General features: G+C 35.3%; 1 protein-coding gene across 9 annotated transcripts in view; it reads right to left on the bottom strand.

Moving 5' to 3' along the window:
• Window positions 1–22,910, bottom strand: part of LOC148953286 (uncharacterized) — a 148,876-nt gene that overhangs the window by 51,468 nt on the left and 74,498 nt on the right. For 4 of the 9 annotated variants that reach the window (XM_089088458.1, XM_089088457.1, XM_089088456.1 and 1 more), the window contains exons 4-6: window positions 22,706–22,863; window positions 19,789–20,380; window positions 9,032–9,342 (exon numbers count right to left, since the gene is read on the bottom strand). The exons of 2 other annotated variants lie outside the window; for them this stretch is intronic. In XM_089088458.1, coding sequence (XP_088944584.1) covers window positions 9,176–9,342; window positions 19,789–20,380; window positions 22,706–22,863 — 917 coding nt within the window. In that variant the 3' untranslated portion in view covers window positions 9,032–9,175. Of the gene's footprint in view, window positions 1–348; window positions 370–7,004; window positions 7,052–9,031; window positions 9,343–19,788; window positions 20,381–22,705; window positions 22,864–22,910 lie in introns of those variants that run through there. 3 more of the 9 variants (XM_089088451.1, XM_089088454.1, XM_089088455.1) reach the window with 3 other exon arrangements.

Here is a 22,910-nt window from a genome sequence, read left to right as displayed (position 1 = left end):
TGGTTTGAACTCGTGATTACGAGGCTAGCCAACGACAACAATTTCCAGAAATTTCTGATTAGTTACCATGTTCAAAATGACGGTAAAACTATGACATCGGCTGGTGTATGGATTTAGTTAACCATCAAAATAGACTCTACCAGATCATTTGCTTCAAGCAATGAATTAATTTTGAAATAAGACGATCCCAGTAGAGATACAATTGTAAACAAGCGTCATAGAAAAGAAAGGAAAACACACATTATTATGCACCCCACCAAACATATATCCAAGGGTGGAGGCGCTTGGGCCTACCTCGTCGTGAATCTCGAGATCCCTATAACGTCTTATAGCTTCTACACAATTTACCTTGTTTTTTCAAATTTGTGTCTCTTTCCCCAAGAACTATAATCCTAGCTGCCCGGAGGTGCGGCTAAAAAGCAAAATTCCAACAGTTCCACAGTATAAAATGACCACAATTAGACCTATTTATCATTCAACAGCTACATTTGACTTTTGACATGGTGATAAGAAAATGGATCAAAAGACACTAGTTTTCGAACTGTCACTTTTTGTAAATTTATGTGTAATTAAAATGATAGCCCACTCTTGAAAAAAAAGCGGTTTCTCTACACTGGCTAAGTAAAGATACAATTTGTATAAAATAAAAACAGGATAAGAATGAGAACACCCAATAATTACGTACTTTTCTCCAAACGAGCAATTGAAGCGATATCCATGATATTTCAATAAATTTTGAAAAGGGTAATCCACAAAGCTACTTTGAACTTTAATTTTTCTTCTAATGAAGTACAGGATGATAGCTGGAACGCGCAAAAGTTAGCTAATAAACACTTATTTACATTGAGAGAAAATAGGCCTGGTTCCCTCACAAAAAAAACCCTTCCAGAATAAAAGCTGTAAACATAAAAAATAAACAAAAAGCTTTCAAAGGAAACACAGTTTTGTGTTCTAAATATAGGATCTAGCGAAGCTAGAAGTCTTTACCGAAAAAAATAACCTTACTTCCTGGAACAAAACAGTTTTGTCTCATTTTTCGTCAATTTTCCATAAATTTACTTAAGGTTTTTCTTGTTATTTTTAAATGTTTCTATAAAATTTGTGATTTTTTTGGTTTTCAAAGATTATGCGATATTCGTAGGAAAGAATCCAGCATAAAATATATTATTTTTACAAATTAAATATCAGATATGCATAAGAACAAATGAAGGCTGGAAGAAGGGTTGAGAATGTTGATTTTTGCTATTCTAAGAACACATCTGTAATGTCAGGGTTTTTTAACAGATTTTTAGTGCAAAGCATCCGTCATAGTGTAAAATGTATTCATTTAATATATTGTCCAACATAAGGGAAAGTTTCTCAGCCGTTTTATGGTCTATAATTCAACTCCTGCGAATACTGAGACCCAATCGCACTGAAATTTTGATAATATCAATATTCAGTTAAAACTAGTTTCTGGAGCCAGTTCAACTCAAGGCAGTTCATATTAGAAGGTTAACTTGCTCCTAGAACCAGATCAAACAGTTCATGGAAACCAACTGTAACCAAGGAGTGACGCGGCTCAATAGTAACCGAAACTCTAAAACAAACTTTTGATACAAATAGATAGATCAAAAGAATCAAATTTTTATGCTGATATCATATATATATATCAATTTTGTAGGTATAACAATCTAGTTATAACCAATACGATGTTTGGTCATAAAATGGCTCATAAGCTAACATGGTATTCACGTGATGGTAAGACAACAAACCTTACTGATTATGTTATAGTAAACCGAAGACTGGTAGGATCAATACAAGATACTAGGGTAACAGGAGTGCCGTTATTGATGTTAAAAGTAAAGATCACCATCTAGTAGTGTCAAGGGTTAATTTAAAGCTGAAATATAGGAAGGGTAATTACCTCCCGGGAAGTTATGATGTTGGTAGACTTCAGGATGAGAATTTGAGAGAAACTTTCCAGGAACAGTTGAATACTAAACTTGAGAGTTTAAAATTTGATAATGTGGAAGATGGTTGGAATAATTTTAGAAAAATAATTTGTGAAGTTGCTGAAGGTGTATTAGGGAAGAAAGCTAGCACTGAAGCTAAGAATATTAGTGAAAAAGCTTTAAGTTTAATAGAAATGAGAAAGGACTTGTACAAGAATTATCTGAGTGATAGATCATATGAAAACAAAAGGAATGTAAAGAAAGTGGAGAAAGCATTAAAATATGAACTAAGGAGGTGTGAAGTGGAGGCCATGGATAAAACTTCCGAGGATCTAGAAGATGCAGCTAGACGGCATAATAGTAAAATATTGTACTGGCACGTTAACAAATTGAGAGGTAGTAGTCAATCCGGACTTCTCCCAGTTAAAGATAGGAATGGGGTGGCAATTAGCGATAAGACAAAAGCTAAAGCGAGATGGGCCGAACATTTTGAGAATTTGCTTAACCGAGATAGAGTTGCTGGAAAAAATATAGAGGAATATGAATAAGTTTGTGATACCTTGGATGTGAAGGAAGATTTGTTTTGTGAGGAGGAATTAGAAACAGTACTAAAAGGATTAAAGAATAATAAGGCTCCAGGTGCTGATAGGGTAGTAAATGAGTTTATTAAATATGGTGGCTCTTAGGTTAGAAATAAGTTATTGGAGATTATGAATATGATTTTTGAAAAAGGGGAAGTACCTAACGATTTTAGGAAAACCTTAATTAAGCCACTTTATAAGAAAGGTGATAAAAGTGAGTGTGGTAATTATCGAGGCATTAGTCTGGTCTCTGTAGGTAGCAAATTGCTTAGTAATATGATACTTTTTAGACTGAGAGATGCCGTAGACAAAGTTATAAGAGAAGAGCAGTGCGGTTTTAGAAAAGATAGAGGATGTGTTTACCAAATTTTCACTCTTAGGTTAATAATTGAGAAGTGCCTAAGTTTTCAAACACCTTTGGTCCTCAGTTTTATAGATTATGAGCAAGCGTTCGATTCAGTTGAAGGAGGAGCTTTAGTAAAAGTTTTATCCTTGTATGGTATACCAGACAAATACATTAAAGTGATGAGTGCTCTGTACGAGAATGAGACTGCTGTGGTTAAGGTAGGAAGTGAGGTTAGCAGCTGGTTTTGTATTCAATCAGGAGTTAAGCAGGGTTATGTTCTATCTCCCTTTATATGGAATATTTTGATGTACTTTGTCTTAAGGAGCACAAAAAAAGCAATAGGAGACCCAGGAGACAAAAGAAGAGGGAAAAGTGTCCTTGACTTAGATAATTCGGATGATTTAAGCATCCTAGATAAAAGTGTGAGCAAAATGAATGAACTTTTAGAGGCTTTGCGAGTTCAGGGTGCTAGTATTGGTTTGAAAATTAATGTTAGGAAGACCAAGTCACTAAGGCTAGGAATAAGTGAAGATGAAAAGGTGACGTTGTGTAATGAAAAGATTGATCAGGTGGGCAGTTTCACTTACCTTGGTAGTATTATTAGTAAAGATGGTGGGAGTAGTGAAGATGTTAAAAATAGAATAGCCAAGGCTCAGGGTGTTTTTTCACAGTTAAAAAAAGTCTGGAAGAATAGGAAGATAAGTCTGCAAACCAAGATTAGAATCTTAGAAGCTACAGTGATGACAGTGGTCAAATATGGCTCTGAAGCATGGACGCTCCGAAAAGCGGATGAAGATTTGCTAGATGTTTTCCAGTGAAATTGCTTAAGGATTGTTCTCGGTACCCGGCTGACTGACCGTATTTCAAACAATAGGCTATACGAAAAATGTGGTTCAATACCGCTTTCTAGGTCTATAATGAAAGAAAGGTTGAGGTGGTTAGGGCATGTTGTTCGGATGAGGGATGACAGATTGCCAAAGATTGTTCTTTTTGGCCAACCATCTAGGGCTAAATGGAAAGTAGGTCGTTCCCATCTGGGTTGGGAGGATGTCAAAAAGAAAGATTTAAAGAAAATGGGAACTTTGTGGGCAGGTGTAAAAAGGGAGGCTTTGAATAGATTGGGGTGGAGGAGGAGGAGCGTGCATAGCTGTGTTGGCCTGAGGTGGCTTGGTGCTGCGATGAGTTGTTAGTAGTATATATATATATATATATATATATATATATATATATATATATATATATATATATATATATATATATATATATATATATACATATATATATCATAAAGTTTAGTCGTACGTCATCAAGTAAGTTTCATCAAGTTTAGTCGTACCTATCAAAAGTTACGTGCCTGAGAAAATTTGCTTTATTTTCAAAAAAAGGGGAAACACCCCCTAAAAGTCACAAAACCTTAATGAAAAGCACGCCATCAGATTCAGCGTATCAGAGAACCCTAATATAGAGGTTTCAAGCTCCTATCTGCAAAAATGTGGAATTTTGTATTATTGCCAGAAGAAAGATCACGGATGCGTGTCTATTTGTTTTTTTTTCCAGGGGTGATCGTATCGACCCAGTGGTCCTAGAATATCGCGGGAGGGCCAATTTTTCAAACGGGAATTAAAAGTTCTAGTGCCCTTTTTACGTGACAAAAAATAGAGGGTAACTAGGCTCCCACGCTCATTTTTTCGAAAGTCACCCGATCAAAGTTTTTAGATAGCCATTTTGTTCAGCATGGTCGAAAAATATAATAACTATGTCTTTGAGGATGAATTAATCCCCCAGAGTCCCCAGGGGAAGGGCTGCAAGTTATGAACTTTGCCCAATGTTTACATATAGTATTGGTTATTAGGAAGCACAGTTTATATAATTATTCAGTAAGTTTACCGCAGATGATTTCTGGCTCTTCATTCTCGGTGCGAACAAAAAGCTCCTCCCACTTATTGGTGAGCCAGCCAAGTGGTTTTGTCAGTATTTGTTCCGTAGGTGATTATTCTTTGTCTACCCGTGAAAAGATCTAATGCCGCTTATGTTTATATCTGCAAAAACGTTCTCTGGAGCACTCGCACCTCGGTCCGGGTTTTTATAATGGGTGAGATAGGGAAAGATCATACTGGATAATTATATAAACTGTGTTAGGAAGTATACGGACGTTCTCGGGGGGATTTTTTCTGATAGTGGGGGGGGGGGGGGCAGAGTCGGGGTTCACGTGGGAGGATCTTTTCGTGAAGGAAATTTTCATGGGAGAAGGGACATTGCTACGAAGGGGGCGCCAGATTTCCCAGCATTATTTAAAAAAGATCAGAAATTAAATATGAAAAACAAGTTTTTTCAACTGAAAGTAAGGAGCAACATCAAAACTTAAACCGAACAGAAATTATTACGTATATAAGGGGTTTTACCTCCTAGTCAATACCTCAGTCTTTCCGCTAAAGTTTTTAAGTACTTTCATAACAGCTATTTATTCTAATTAAACGGCCTTTGTGATTAAGGGATCATTCTTAAAGAATGGAACGGAATTCTAACTTTAGCGTAAAGAGCAAGGTATTAAGTAGGGGACGGACCCCATAATATACGTAATAAAAATATACGAATATTCAAGTTTGTTACGTATATTTATTACTAATAAAAACGTTCGTAAACAAAATTAAAAGTTCTAGTGTCCTTTTAAAGCCAAAAAAATTGGAGGGCAACTAGGCCCCCTCCTCTGGTCCTTTTTCCTCAAAATCTTCCGATCAAAATTTCGAAAAATCCATTTAACCCCAAAAAAGTAAAATTAATATGCAAATTTCGTTTTAACTATTCATGTATGGTGAACCAAAATTAAAACCTGCATTAGTTCAAAAACGTTCACAAATTAAATAAAAAATTGTTTTTTTAACTCAAAGTAAGGAGCGACATTAAAACTTAAAACGAATAGATATTATTCCATATATGACAGGGGCTCTCCCCTCCTCAATGCCTTGCTCTTTACCCTAAAATTTGACTCTTTGTCACAACTCTATTTTTTAAAACAATAAAAAACTTCAGCATAAGGAGCGAGGCGTTGAGGAGGGGACAGACCCTTTCATAAACGGAATAATTTCTGTTCCTTTTAAGTTTTAGAGTCGCTCCTTATTTTCAGTTAAAAAAACTTGTTTTTTTTTTTATTTAATCTAGTCAAAACTGCAATTAACTTCAAGTTCAACTGATTTGATCTTAATTAACCCTCACTAATTAGGATATTCTCAAAAAAAAATTATGACTGGTGAGGTCTTCAGAATTACAATAGAAAATTAAGGTTTTGGTAAAAAAAGAAAAAAAGAGCACTAGTATCGGCTAAAACCAAATTGAATTGTGTGCAATTATTATTTCATGGCAAATAGGCATTTGGAACCAAACAATTTCTATAATTGAGATAACAGCTATCTGTCAAAAATACTAGATTGAAAAAAATAAGTAAATAAATAATTTTTTTCTTCTTAATGTTAAAATCTTACTTACAGCATTCGAAAATTAAACGCTCTCATTCCGTAATACACTACAGCATAATTATTCAGCAAGGCGGAAGCATTATTGAGTACCCAGCAATTCTAGCATCGATATGATAAGGAAGAAAATACGAAGACACAAATTGGAATTTTCAAATTACACCGAATTAGCTTTTTATCAAAAGGTAAAAGGCTTCAATTTCGTAACAATATAAGAGATATAAAACACTGAATTCATTTTATTGAGATCCATCAAAATTGAAAATACAAAATAAAAAGTCTATATTCTTTTTTTCGCAATAGTAATTTAAATTCGTTATATTCACGAACAGGTAATATTCAAACATTTCAAATATGAAGGTTTAAAATTATTAAATGATGCTCCAGCTCTAGTTTTTTTTTTGTATCTTGAATGTTTTCCTTTTTTTTGGTTACTCTGCTCTTGTGAAGTTTTTAAGTTTTATGTACTCATGTATGTAGTGTATTATCTACTTTTTTCGTTATACTCCACAATTATAATTTTTGTATATGATGTGGGTTAAAAATAAATTATTATTATATGAATTTTCATCCTCTGTATCTTTCATTTTGATTATTATTTCATAATAAATGGGCTTTGAAAAAAAAAAGCAACAAATCACTTTTTTCTTCTTAGCATTAGATCCTTACTTACAATATTCCAAAATTTCAGAGTTTCCGTAACTAATAATCCCGTCTATGTAGTACTGAAGCTGTAAGGTTCTAATGCTATCAAGCGAAGCAGAAGCATTAATACGAGCCAAATCACTTTAACATCAATATGATAAGGAAGAAAAGACGAAAATATAAATTTGAATATACAAATACCACCGGACGCCCTTTTTATCAAAAGGTGAAATCTTAAATTCTACAATACGAGGTACAAAAAACTAAATCGACTTTAGTGAGATCAGTCAAAATTGAAAGTACAAAAGAAAAAGTCTATATTGACTTTATCATCTGTTATACTTCATTTTGATAAATGACACTATTTGTATATAGTGTGAGCATGATGATGATGATGATGACTTTTAATTTTTCAATCAATCAATCATACATACATAACACTCAGGCAGAGAGACAAGCTCGTTTCGCAGAGATAAAAAAAGTAAAACAATAAATGGATAATCAATGAAAATGAAACACATGACAACAAAAATAAATAAGAAAAAAAAATAAATAGACCTAGGAAAACTACAATTGCCACACAACAAAATTAAAGTGGTCTATTTGATTATAAGCGAATCTGATTCTGATGATAAGCGAATGAGTTAAAACAAACCCGGACACTTTTAGGAATTAATGTAAACGAAGGACATACCACAATCACAAGAATGCAAATATTTAGGTTCAGAACACAAACTAGAGGTCAATTTCAGCGAATAGAAACTAAAACTTAAGGTGTGAATATCATCTACATTATGTTGAGTACTTCTAAAGAACGAGTGAAATGCAGGGTGGGGGGGGGGGTGATGGCTTCTACCAGGTATGTATGCAGGAATTCATGTTTCAGAAGGGGTTAAAAAAGACGGATAATATGAAAATTACACGTAAGCGAATTATGGGCTTTGGGCTCCCATTCCTTCTCTTCAAGTACGCTCCTGGCTATCAGACGATGAACTATCAGACAAAGAAAGATGAACTTAGTTGAATGGATCTGAACTTAGCTGGACGGTATATTTACTTTAATTCATATGCAGCTTTAGAATTTGAAACCAGAGGAGGGGTTCAACTGAACATCTTTATCCTCTTCAAGGAATCCATGCATGGAATACTGATCAAATATGTTTTCAAATGATAATTAAAAACAATAGAGAAAAATCACAGCCTATATTTATTTTGAATATCAAAGTTCACATGCAGCTTTAGAATTTGAAACCAGCGGAGGGGTTCAACTGAACATCTTTATCCCCTTCAAGGAATCCATGCATGGAATACTGATCAAATATGTTTTCAAATGATAATTAAAAACAATAGAGAAAAATCACAGCCTATATTTATTTTGAATATCAAAGTTCACATGCAGCTTTAGAATTTGAAACCAGCGGAGGGGTTCAACTGAACATCTTTATCCCCTTCAAGGAATCCATGCATGGAATACTGATAAAATATGTTTTCAATTGATAATTAAAAACAATAGAGAAAAATCACAGCCTATATTTATTTTGAATATCAAAGTTCACATGCAGCTTTAGAATTTGAAACCAGCGGAGGGGTTCAACTGAACATCTTTATCCCCTTCAAGGAATCCATGCATGGAATACTGATCAAATATGTTTTCAAATGATAATTAAAAACAATAGAGAAAAATCACAGCCTATATTTATTTTGAATATCAAAGTTCACATGCAGCTTTAGAATTTGAAACCAGCGGAGGGGTTCAACTGAACATCTTTATCCCCTTCAAGGAATCCATGCATGGAATACTGATCAAATATGTTTTCAAATGATAATTAAAAACAATAGAGAAAAATCACAGCCTATATTTATTTTGAATGTCAAAGTTCACATGCAGCTTTAGAATTTGAAACCAGCGGAGGGGTTCAACTGAACATCTTTATCCGCTTGAAGGAATTCATGCATAGAATACTGATTAAATATGTTTTTAAATGATAATTAGAAAAAATAGAAAAAAATGAACAATCGTCTAAGAACGCAAAAAACAGTAGACACAAGAAAAAATGAAATATTTATTCTTCCGAACAATATTATAAAAACATAAACTGAAACATTGTTTGCTCAAAAGTATTAAGTAAAAAGTATAAAAGCACAAAATAAGACCCATAAGATTAAGAAACTGGCAGATATTAAAAAAAAAGAAAAACACTAAATTTTCGAGTGTAAGCTAGGATGCAAGGGCTTGACTCGGGCACTTCGTGAAAGGCCAACACGAATACCAATCCTTGAAGAGACCAATGGAGATGAGAACTTCAATGATTCAGCAAGAGGCGAAGCCATTGAGGAGGCTTTTGGTGGTACATAAGACCCAGAATCTATAAATATAAAATGAGCTGAATAGAAACTAGCTCTGAAACAATATTATTAGAAATTAATTATTGTATCTGAAAAACACATACCAAATATAATATTGACTCAACTTTTTCTTTCATCGTGAGAATTTAATATGATACAATTCTAGAAAAGGTACTTTTTACTATCATGGAAAGTGGTTAGGTTAGGAAATAAAACTTTCACTAATGAATCCAGGGCAAAAACACTTGGTGAAGGTATTACCAAGCTACTCTGTCAGACTTTTCTTGTACTTCACTTAGGCAGAAGAATTATTTCGCAGGGTTTCACCTTTATAACACATAGATTTTTAAAGGTCATCAAAGGTCAGTGCCTTCTAGAGGGAGAAGGAGTGGAGATAGGTAATTCAAAATAGCTTTTCGGGATATACTTAGATCCATCCCTGAAAGTTTCATTTTCCTAACCTAACCACTTTCCAAGATAGCAAAAAGTACCTTGTCTAGAATCTTACCAATAATATTAAGAAAAAAATTTAAAAAAATTCAGTCTACGACACCTCGCCTTTTCTTCTTTGGTTGCCTCATCAAAATGTATGAATAATCCAGCTAGGAGAGAGCTAAAATGATCACAACTTCTGGGCTTTGGGGCCTTTTATAACTGACATAATAGGTCGCTGGGGGCCTGACCGCTTTCTGTAACCTTGGGGACTATGTGGTACAAGGTATCACTTAAAAATTCCAAGATGCCAATTTTAGTCAGAACGGTCAAAACCTCTACAATATATACCTCCGAAGGTGACAGGATCCAAGCAGCCGAGGTCAAATCCCTAAATTACGGAAATAGCCCAGTCAAAACAGAAGCTTCATTTTAGTAAAAACATTACAATTTAGTAAAAAGCTGGAGAATCTATAACTTAAACCAATGACTATCCCTATTATTCCTACCAACCCTACTTCTACAGCATCTACTGTTGCCAAGACGACCGACTCCATTGCCAGTACAACTCACACCACAACTACTGCTACTCTTAAATAAAGATCGATTGCTACTAGTTCTGCCATATCATTGCCACCAGTCTTTGCCATTACCCAGGATTGCCTTCAGAAAGAAAAAAAATCCTAAGATGCGCATAATTTTAAAATACTCACCGAATTTAGACTAAATTTACATTTCCCTTTTTTTGAATATAGAGTACCGTACTTTAGCTAAAGGACCTACCAAATTGTCATACCCAAATTGCTCATACCCTCTAATTGAATAAGGAAAAGTTTTAACATATTATTGTCACTTATTCCTTTCGGTTATCATGCGTAGTTCTCAGAAGAAAAATAAATCTATAGCGAGCTGACGCTTATACCACCATCGTTTCTCGTTTTTTTAAGATTCATTACATTAGTACATGTTTACATTTTGATTTAGTCCCATGGTTACAGGAAAGCGATTGTTTGATCAAAATTTCTTAGCCTCCTTTACACAGACAGTTGGACACATTGCCAAAGATAGGTACTGACATTTCACTGCGTTTAAATTTTGTAGAACATAAAAATTCTACAAAAAGACAAAAAAAAGAATCACCACTGGCAAATAATATCAATACATCAATACTCTCAATCTGTATCCTCAAAAATAAAAAACGACAAAATAAAATAACACTCGCTACTTGCCACCCTATTACAACCCTGAACCTCTTTCGACGTTCCCTCGGGAACATTATATGTAGATATGCCTCCAACATACATAGACATATACAGTAATAGACTTACAATACTCTTGTTATTTTTTTGATGGTTCAAAAACGAGAGTAGCCTCTCTGCAGAGGCACTTGAGTGAGAAGGTGCAATTATAAAAGACATAGGTGTAGACCAACAACGATATAGCGAATCCCCAACCCCTTTTTTGCAGTCAGCTAGATTTTCCCAAAAAGCTGTTGTATCTGGCTTAACTTAAGTTGGGATAAGAAATGTAAGATGCAGCTCAAGTAAACACAAAAACCCTTAAGTTGGCACACACAAAAATCTAAAGGAGAGGAACAAATAGCCCTTAAGAGCTGGCGAGACTGGACACCGTCATTCATTCAGTTCAAAAGGCTCTTTTATATAGAAAAATTAGTCAATTCAGTTACTTTTAAACGCCTTTATTTCACTTCATCAGGTTAGCTCGAACTTAAAATCTAGTAATCAATATGTCATCAACTTCAATGGTCTAATTGAGCTTAACTCTTGAATAGGTACTGAATTCTGATGCAATACATAATAGGGCTAATGGCTCCTCCAACGTCCAGACCCCCCCCCCCCACACTCTCAATTTTTATCTGAAAAGAGAGCATGTTGAACCTTGTTAAAACTGGAATCATGCAAGGACTTTCGTCTTATAGAATTGTAAGACTAAAGTGGAGCCTCGGGCCCTTCGACACCAACAATCCCCCTTCCGATTTTTAGCAAAAATTTCGGCATGTTGAAGAGGGCTTGAGCAGGAATCATGCAATTTCTTTCATTCTATATGACTAGAAGACCAAAGTGGGCGTTTGGTCCCTCCATAATCCAATTCAACCTCCAATACTGCCAACTATTAATCAGAAATACAGGCATATCTCGTCTAATTTGAAACAAAATCATGCAAGGATTTTCAATCTATATGATCGGAGGACAAAAGCGCCCTGGTTTCCAAAATCCATTACCCCCCCCCCCCCCCTACCCTTCCACACACACACACCAGTCTTTTAGCAAAAAGGTAGGCATGTGGAGGCACCTTGTTTGAACTAGAATCGTCCATGAAGTTTCAATCAACATAATAAGAGGCAGAAAAGTGGTCCGTTGCTTCTCATCCCCCCCCCCTCACTACAACAATGTGTGCTATAGAAAGTAAAGTACACAAAGTTATATCTGGCTTTCATAGGCAGCGCAATATCGCTGCCTAAGTAAAAAACGATGTTGGCACAATGTATTATTTTTTTTTCTTTAGACCAGCGCACTTCGTATCGAAGGAGTTGCCCTAGAAACTTCGAAAAGGCTCATTCGATTGCAAATTGGTCTGCCTTGTGCCCTTTTTAATAATCGAAAGTGATTGGAAGGCAACTAACACCCCTTTTACACCCCCCATTTCCCCAAATACTTCCAATCAAAATTTTGAGATGGCCATTTTGTTTAGCGTAGTTGATTTCCAGATATAAATTATGTTTTTCAGGAGGACACCCCCACCACAACCCTCAGGGCAAGGGTTGTAAGTTAAGCCCTGGGGGCATATAAGATTTTTATAGAAAGCGTTGTCGTAGAAACTTCAAAAGGAGCTCATTCGATTGGAAATTCAAAGGGCTAGTGTCCTTTTTAATAGTCGACAATGATTGGAGGGCGACTAACCCTGCTCTCACGCCCACCTTTTCCCCAAACGCACCCAATCAAAATTTTGAGATAGCCATTTTGTTCACGTAGTTGAAAAGTCTGAAAATTAGGTCTTTGAGAATGACACCCCCCCGCCCCATAGCCCTCAGGGCAAGGGTTATAAGCTATGCCCTTGGGGTATATAAGGTTCTTATAGAAAGCGTTGTCGTAGGAACTTAAAAATGGGCTCATTCGATTGCAAATTGGAGTGGCTTGTGCCCTTTTTAACAGTCAAAAATGATTGGAAGGCAACTAACACCCCTTGTACGCCCACCATTTCCACAAATACTTCCAATCAAAATTTTGAGATGACCATTTTGCTCAGCGTAGTTGATTTCCCGATGTAAATTATGTTTTTCAGGTGGACCCCCCCCCCCCCCTATAACCCTCAGGGCAAGGGTTGTCAGTTAAGCCCTGGGGGCATATAAGATTTTTAAAGAAAGCGTTGTCGTAGAAACTTCAAAAGGAGCTCATTCGATTGGAAATTAAAAGGGCTACTGCCCTTTTTAATAGTCGAAAGTGATTGGAGGGCGACTAACCCCGCTCTCACGCCCACCTTTTCCCCAAACGCACCCAATCAAAATTTTGAGATAGCCATTTTGTTCACGTAGTTGAAAATTCTGAAAATTAGGTCTTTGAGAATGACACCCCCCCCCCCACAGCCCTCAGGGCAAGGGTTATAAGTTATGCCCTTGGGCATATAAGGTTCTCATAGAAAGCGTTGTCGTAGAAACTTAAAAAAGGGCTCATTCGATTGGAAATTGAAAGGGCTTGCATCCTTTTTAATAGTCGAAAGTGATTGGAGGGCAACTCCTTCCACGCACACCATTTCCCCATACAAATCCAATCAAAATTTGAGACATCCATTTTGTTCAACGTAGTTGAAAGTTTTGGATATTATATCTTTAAGTTGGAAACTCCCCCCCACAGTCTTCAGGGCAAGGGTTATAAGTTATGCCCCGGGGGGTATATAAGGTTTTTATTGAAAGCTTTGTCGTAGAAACTTCAAAAAGGGCTCATTCGATTGGAAATTCAAAGGGCTAGTGCTCTTCTTAATAGTCAAAAGTGGTTGGAGGGCAACTAACCCCCCTCTCACGTCCACCTTTTCCCCAAACACAACCAATCAAATTTTGATATAGCCATTTTGTTCAACGTAGTTGAAAGTTTTGCACATTAGGTCTTTGAGGATGACAACTCCCCCACCCAGACCCCTCAGGGTAAGGGTTGTAAGTTATGCCCTGGGGGCAAATAAGGTTTTTATAGAAGGAGTTGTCGTAGAAACTTCAAAAAGGGCTTATTCGATTGGAAATTGAAATCGTCAGTGCCCTTTTTAATGGTCGAAAGTAATTGGAGGGCAACTAACCCTCCTCTGACGCCAACCATTTCCCCAAACACATACAATAAAAATTTTGAGATAGCCATTTTTTCAAACATAGGAGAAATTTCTGGAAATTAGGTCTTTGAGGATCACAACCCCCCCCCACAGCCCCCAAGGCAAGGGTTGTAACTTATGTCCTGAGGGAATAGGAACTTTTTATAGAAGGAGTTGTGGTAAAAGCTTCAAAAGGGTCTTATTAAATTGGAATTTGAAATGGCTAGATCTTTTTTTAATAGTCGAAGGTGATTAAAGAACAGCTAACCCCCCTCTCTCGCCCACCATGTCCCCAATCACATCCAATCAACTTTTTGAGATATTCATTTTGTTCAACGTAGTTGAAAGTTCTGGAAATTAGATCTTTGAGGATGACAACCCCCCCCCCACAGCCCCTCAGGTCCGGGTTTTATATTACGCCGTGGTGACTTATATTGTTTTTACGGAAATTTTTTTCGTAGGAATTTCAAAAAGGGCTCGTTTTATTGGAAATTGAAATGGCTAGTCTCATTTTTAATAGTCAAAAGTAATTGGAGGGCAACTAACCCGCCTCTCACGCCCACCATTTCCCCAAACACATTCAATCAAAGTTTTGAGATAGCCATTTTGTTTAATGTAGTTGAAGGTTCTGGAAATTATGCCCTGGGGCCTATGAGGTTTTTATAGATAGTGCTGTCGTAGAAACTTCAAAAGGGGCTCATTCAATTGGAAATTGAGAGGGCTGGTGCCCTTTTTAATAGTCGAAAGTGATTGGAGGGTAACTAGCCCCCCTCTCATTCTCACCATTTCACCAAACACATCTAATGAAAATTTTACGATAGCCCTTTTGTTCAACGTAGTTGAAAGGTCTGGAAATTATGCCTTTGAGGATGACAACCCTCTCCCCCATAGCAATCAGGACAAGGGTCGTAAGTTGTGCCTTTGGGGCATTTAACGGTTTTATAGAAATTTTTGTCGGAGAAGCTTCAAAGGGCTCATTTGATTGGAAATTGAGAGGACTAGTACCTTTTTTATTAGTCGAAAGTGATCAGAGGGTAAATGTCTCCCTCCACGGCTATCATTTCCTCAAACACTTCCAATCAAAATTTTGATATAGCCGTTTTGTTACGCCTATCAGAAAGGTCTGGAAATTATGTCTTTGAGGATAACAAATCCCCCAGCCCTCAGGGCAAGGGTTGTAAGTTTCGCCCTGGTGACATATTAAGGTTTTTATTGAAAGCGCGATCATATAAACTTCAAAGGGGGCTCATTGGATTGGTAATCAGACGCTCTAGTGCCCTTTTCAAGATTCAAAGTGATTAGAGGAGAGCTACCCTTTCCCCCCTAGACACACGTCATATTGTCCCGAAATGTATCAAATAGAAATTTTGAGATAGCCATTCTATTCAAAATAGTCATATATCATATAGCAAGGCTTTTAGGGTTGAAACAAACCCCAAAGACTAGGGGCAAGGGCTGTAAGTTATGCCCAGGGGGTATTAAAGGTTTTTATGGAAGGGATGATTGTTTAACTTCAGTAGAGGCTCACTCTTTCTCCCTGAAAAAGACTATGTTAATATAAAACGAACAGAAATTTATAAAAAAAAATTTTTGCACAAAATAAGTTTTAAAAAAAGTAAAGAACTCCATTACACCAAAAATGAACAAAAATAGAATCAAATAATCAACCAAGCATACAACTACCGCTAATCAGTATTAATAAATAAATGAAACCCAAAACAAACAGAAATTATAATAAGTCAGACTCAAAACGAGCAGAAATTAATCTGAGTAGGGTTCTAAACCGTATGATTTCTAAGAGCCATAATATAATTTGCACTTTAGTTAAAAAAATTCTTTTAAACGTTTTCACTTTTATAACTTTAAGAACTCGAAAATTATTTAAGATTTTAAGGAATAAATATCAGCATATGTAAATTAAACTGACAATACACATTTTTTTCCGTAAATTCATTTAAACTTTTTGTTCAATAAAGTAAAAATTATATTCTGGCTCTTAGAAATCATAGGGTTTAGAACCCTACTCAGATTAATTTCTGCTCGTTTTGAGTTTGACTTATTTTAATTTCTGTTTGTTTTGGGTTTACATTTAATAATTAATACTGATTGGTGGTAGTTGTATGCTTGGTAGATTATTTGATTCTATTTTTATTCATTTTTGGTGTAATGGAGTTCTTTACTTTTTTTTTAAACTTATTTTGTGCAAAAATTTTTTTTTATTAATACACATAATGTCGATTTCGAAAATTTCATCTTGCTTGAACACACACACACCAGTCTGTTAGCAAAAAGGTAGGCATGTGGCAGGCACCTTGTTTGAACTAGAATCGTCCATGAATTTTCAACAAACATAATAAGAGGCAGAAAAGTGGTTCGTTACCTCCCCCCCTCAAACCAACAATGTGTACTATAGAAAGCATAGTACGTAAAGCTATATCTGACTTTACACAAACAATCGATTTCGAAAATTGCATCTTGCTTGAACTGAATTATTTTCCTGCTACTTGTAATAATTACTCGATAAAACTAAAAATAAAACGTGGGATAGTCATGACACATCTTAAAACTATACAAGAACCTTTACAACACCGTATCCTTCAATGTGAACATAGAGACCACATTACCATAATAATTGTCAGGAAACACTAACTGCCACGATGCCATTCTCAATGCCACGATGACCATACGTTTTCATGTTTACTTAACTCTTTTTTTCTTGGGCAGTAGAAAAAAAAAACGTTTTATTTTCAATGTACTTTTTGTAAAACGTATCTCCAAAACTAAAATCTGTATTAAATTTTTATAAAGTTCCGAATTCTTAATGAGAAAAGTGTTCAACTCAAACCAACTTTTCAAGTGACGTCTGTATATGCCACCAAAAGAATTATCAGCGTAAGCAAGTGTTGTTCCCAGCGTAACAGTGTAAACATTTTACTTCGGTTATTGTGGCAGAAAAAGAAAGTGATTTTATTTTAAACAGGAAGGCATTGGCTTGGGTTATTTTTCGGATAGCAAAACAGGGAGGGAGGCCACGGATCTTTTTTTTCCGAAGGAGGGTCGTGACAAACATCATTACGCTTTACCTTTTCATCAAATAATGTTTTTTGGAATAGTATTTCTCAAAGTCTGAAGATTATTTCTCTAAGTCCAAGTATTTCTAAAAGCTAGAACCGTATTAAGTGATCCCTCCCTCCTGGTTTAAGCGTTTTAATAGTTTAGTATGTCATCTTGCATCTCATACTAATAATTAGTAGGCAATACTTAAGTATTGCTTGCTTATGTCTGGACGAGTGAATACGGTGAAAAATTTAAGAATTTTATCATTGATATTCCCCGAGAAAATATGATTTAGAACTTCCATGCATAATTCTATAGTTTTTAAATTTTATTTATTTGTTTTCTTGAAGTTTTTGAACCTAATTGTCCTTATTTTAAACTAATCTGCAAGAAAGAAAACATATGGATTGAAGATCAACATTCTTAGTGCACAGTACGTATATAACGGCATCGATTCACAACTTCTTTTTCTGGGGGGGAGGGTTACATTTTTCAGAATCTAGGGGGATGGGAAGTTTTTTTTTATTTTGTCAATGAAAATACTCCAAAAGTGTTTCTTGAATTAAAACACCTCAAAAAGATGGTTTTCAAAACCTAGAGAGGGCCATGGCACACCAGCCTCTAAATTGACGCCACTGGCAGTATGTGTCACAATTGGATGAGTAAACTAGTATGTTATCCCTAAACCATTGTTTCTGCTGTTGTTTTTTTAAGGGGAGGGGTGAGGGGTATCGAAGCAATGGGCCCTTCAGGTCTGAGCTTTGACTTAGTTTGGTGAGTCCATCCAAGGTGCCCTAACAATAATATGCTAGAATAGTGGTTAGATATATTCAGCATTAAAGGGAATTAAGTGGAAAAAATAAAAGAGCTGTTAAAGCACAAAACTGCCTAACTGCACATAGAATCCTGGTTTTCTTTTCTAAAGCCATTTAATAATTTAATTTATATAAATCATAATTTAGGTTAAGCTTTAAGCTTAACTGAAATACTTCGTTTTATTTTTTTTTTCTGCACATAGAATCCTGGTTTTCTTTTCTAAAGCCATTTAATAATTTAATTTATATAAATAATAATTTAGCTTAAGCTTTAAGCTTAACTGAAATACTTCGTTTAGTTTTTTTTCTGCACATAGAATCCTGGTTTTCTTTTCAAAAGCCATTTAATAATTTAATTTATATAAATAATAATTTAGCTTAAGCTTTAAGCTTAACTGAAATACTTCGATTTTTTTTTCTGCACATAGAATCCTGGTTTTCTTTTCTAAAACCATTTAATAATTTAATTTATATAAATAATAATTTAGCTTAAGCTTTAAGCTAAACTGAAATACTTCGTTTTATTTTTTTTTTTTATATATAGAATACTGGTTTTCTTTTCTAAAACCATTTAATAATTTAATTTATATAAATAATAATTTAGCTTAAGCTTTAAGCTTAACTGAAATACTTCGTTTTATTTTTTTCTGCACATAGAATCCTGGTTTTCTATTCTAAAACCATTTAATAATTTAATTTATAAAAATCATAATTTAGGTTAAGCTTTAAGCTTAACTGAAATACTTCGTTTTATTTTTTTTTAATGAGAATTTAACGTATTAAGAATATCCAATCAATTGTTTTGTGACATAAAAGTCAAGAGTTCCAGGTAGATAAACTATAGAAAAAAGAAACACAAGCTTAAGACATATGCTTTTTAAATGATGACCCAACGTATCTTGGTATGTTGACTGATTTCTAACTTCTTTTTTACAGCATGTTCAATGCTCATGTTGCAAAAAGCTGTTTTCCGAATACAGAGTATAAAGACGACACATAATATTTTTCAGAAAACTCGTCAAGAGGAATATTAATAATAAAAAACTATTGAAGCATCCTTCATTCGTTTTATTGTCCTCCACCTAGATTTTATTGTCCTCCTCTAGATTTTGAAAAATACAATTTTCTGGTATATTCATTGAGCCCCCACCCCCTCCCCAGATTAAGAATATTACTCTTTTTTGTATCTTTATATTTTTAAAATCCTTTTCCATTTCCAATCCTTTGTGATTTTACAATAAATATTTAGTTTAGGACTGAAAAAAGTAAGCATTCATGGTTGTTTTTAAATAGTCTGTTTTTAAATTCATAGGCTTGTTTTAAATAGTCCTATTGTCTTAACTGTTGCCAAAAATTACACTGAAGACAGTTCAAGACCTAGAAAAGACTGTTAATTTTTAGAAAAAAATTATGATTAAAAAAATTACCGAAGTATCAACAGTCACCGATCACATGACGACATTTCCCTAGTCTCGGCAATAAAATGATTACCAACTGTATGGGTGACTGGCCTCACACAACAGACAAAGATTCCCTAGAAACAAAATGGCTTAACACAATAGAGACTGCCAATGACCTTCTATTTATCCTGGATAATGATGGTGGTAGCTTTTAAGGAAACAGAACCAAAAATCCAGGGATGTGGAGTCGCAGTTTTAGTAAATTTTGCTGAATGGAGTCGGAGTTGAAGTCGGTATATTGAAAATATCTGGAGACGGAGTCGTTTATGACTTATAACAGACTCCACAGCCCTGCAAGAGTCCGAATTAGCAAATGTTACCTAGCCAAAGCCCTTACTTCAAGCAAAATAACTCAATCTCACTGGGAAATCAAAAATAGGAGACTCACCGCTGCCGGTAACTCTGCTCTTTAATGGTACACCTCCTTTGCTTCTCGATAATTCCTCCTTAGTTTCTGCTCCTGCAGTAGATTTAGCTTCAGGTTTCCCGTTTGATAATTCTTTTTTCTCCCGTTTACTAGGCGTCTTTTCAATCTTAGGATTAGATTTCTTTTCTATAACTTTCTTGAAACTGCTTTTCGCCGCGTTAGTAGACAGTTTTTTCTTTACTATCACAGGCTCATCCTCATCTAAAGAACTATAGTTATCACTTTCCTCTGATTCCAAAATTGGCTTTGCTGTCCTCGATTTTCTTTTTGAAAGTCTGACGGGTATTTCATTCTCATCTGTAATGTCAACAACTTCAGTAACAACGATTTTTGAACTTCGGTTAGTGTCGTCGACATCCAGTTGAACTTGCACAGTCTCCTCCACGCAATCCTTAGATTTTCGCCCATCATCATTTTTAAAACAATCATTTACTTCCTCCTCATCTAAAATTGCAGTTTCTTGAGCACTGACTGTTGATATTTCCGCTGGAGATAATCTGGTATAAGATTCGTCTTTCTCTCTTGACAATTCAAGTGCTTTTTCCAACTCTCTCTGCAGAACAAAACTCTGTCATATTCTAATCCTTATTACAGCAAAAAAGGAAGAACATTGAAAAATATAAGGAATTTAACAAATCCTTTGGCATAAGGATTTCTTTCTTTAACACAAAAAAAAAAGAAAGCAAAGCTGCGAATGACCTTTAGAATACATCTATATGTAATCTAGTAGTAAAGACGAACCAGAATACCTTTTTTACCCGTCGAAGTAGGTTTTACGAGAAAAACGAGTTTGAGGTGGTTCTAGTTCAAAAGGTTCAATGGTTCGGACCAGGTTTATCATGATTTGTAAAATATATTTTAATTATGGGGGACCGGGAAATGATCATAAAATTGAAGCTTGCAGATACATTTGTAATACTCCCTGCGGAAAGGATAGCGGAATATAATGTCCACTCGATAGGGCATTGTTACATATCCTGGCCGAGATAAATTCTTGTGCTTACTTTTATATAAGGAATTAGAACTAGTACACTCTCAAGAAGGGCAGATAAAAAGTTCATACGAGCTCTTATGGTTGGATTTTTTTGGGAGATGGTCATTTTTCTACAATATATTTCACACGTGCTTATAGCATACGGCACATTTTTCCCACAAGTTTTAAATATTCGAGAAACGTGGGATACAAAAACTTGCACAAGCAAAAAGACCTTCCTGGTGTTCCATGAAGTCCTGGCGGCCCCCTGCTGCAAAGCCGTGACGGCTCCTTGACGCATCGCTGCACCGCGCCTATTTGCGAAGCAAAACCGTCACTCCAGTACTGAGAAGAAAGAAATTTGTCCGACTCCGAAAAACGTAACAAAAACGATGTTTTTTTTTATATATAGGTCGAGGTACTATTTGTATCATTGCATCTGCTCCGGGGAGACATACTAGCTTCAGGAGGATTGGTTAATATGCTTAGAAGTTTTCTGCTCAAAGTAGGAAAGATATGACTGTAAGCACGGGCTCGAATAAACGAAAGTACAGGGGAAGGAGGCAAAACATATTTTTCATAATCTAGGGTAGGAGGCAATTTTGTTATTTTGTCGATTTTCTTAAATGAAAACACTAAAAAAGCTATTTTCCAATGGAAATCCCAAAATTTTTTTTTAATTTAAGGGGGGATGCACGTAACAAATGGGGGAAGGGCAATTGACCCCTCCCCAATCGACGTACCTGACTGTAATCTATTAGGAAATCAAAATTCAAACTTTAAAAGGAGGCACCAAACGACTCGTGCGAGCCTAAATACATTCGGCCAAAACTCCAAACTTTAAACATATTCTCAATACCAAAACACTTTCACAGAAGAGAGATCTTCGGGAGGAGGGGGGATGGATTTCTCCCGGTACGTCCCACCTTTGTTGAAATATGCATCTATATATGCTCAAATATTTATTAAACGAAAGGATAAAAATTAGCAAACAACTGAAATAACCTAAACACCATCCAAAACTTTCCGCTGTCCCATTATTCCAACGTGTTTTATATAAGCTCGAACCTAATGACAACACATCACTATGAAGGAAACAAAACATGAAAAATAAGCTAGTATACCAAATTTAATTCAAAATTTTAATCCTCGATCAAGGCCGTATTCAATGGGGGAGGGGGGGTTCAGAGTTTGAACCTTCTAAAAAAATTTGTCCGGCTCCGAAAAACGTAACAAAAACGAATTTTTTTTTATGCATTTTCATTTTTTTGTAACCCCCCCCCCAAAAAAAAAATATACCCCGAAAAAGATAACCCCCGAAAAAAAAAATCTGGATACGTCCTTGTCCTCAATACGTACTTTTATTGCTTAATAAACAAGCCTGTTTTATCTTTTGATCTGACTTTCCAATTGTGATAAAACATTTTAACCGGATTTTCATTTTTAAACGTGTTAATAGTAGATTCTGTTTCGTCTTGAAATACAATGTAATTTAATATTAATATTATATTTCATTACGTAATACCTCATGAATTGTACTGTCATGCGTGTGTTTGGTTGCATATAAATCCAACTTGGTACACAATTCTTTAAAAATTAACTTTCATTCCATTTATTATTATTCTCTTGCATTTCCTTGTCCTCGCAGGCTTAGCTATGCATGCATTCCCGATTAAACTTTTGCATTTCATCTGAAAAAAATTACCGCAGTACTACCACTAATGTTAAACACAGAATGAAACCGACAAACCCAAATTCTACTCATGTTCTCTATTTTGAACCAACTTAGATAGTATCTATTAAAAGCTGGCAACACAGTAACACTTTTATCGAAATGCATATCAAACAGTAAAAACATCAAAGAATGAATGAATACCCGAACAGGGTTGTCATACTACAGCTTACCTCGAAAACTCTGTCCTCCACTTTTGGTCTTTGGGTGATTCTTGTAGGACTAGTAGAGAGCATTGCTTGTGTCTTTGCCCTTTTAATAGCTGGTTTTTCTTTCGCAGAACTGCTAACTTTCTCAGACTTTGTTTTTGGTTGTGTTGGCACAAAGTCATCTATAAAACAGATCAATAATAACTAAATTAAAACGTAAGGAATTGTA

This window comes from Artemia sp. Qi Xiang Cuo, chromosome 4, assembly GCF_049724085.1.
Source record: "Artemia sp. Qi Xiang Cuo chromosome 4, ASM4972408v1, whole genome shotgun sequence".
NCBI lineage: Eukaryota > Metazoa > Arthropoda > Branchiopoda > Anostraca > Artemiidae > Artemia > Artemia sp. Qi Xiang Cuo.
Note: the sequence above shows the minus strand (reverse complement) of the source record. Positions and strands in the feature narration are given on the sequence as shown.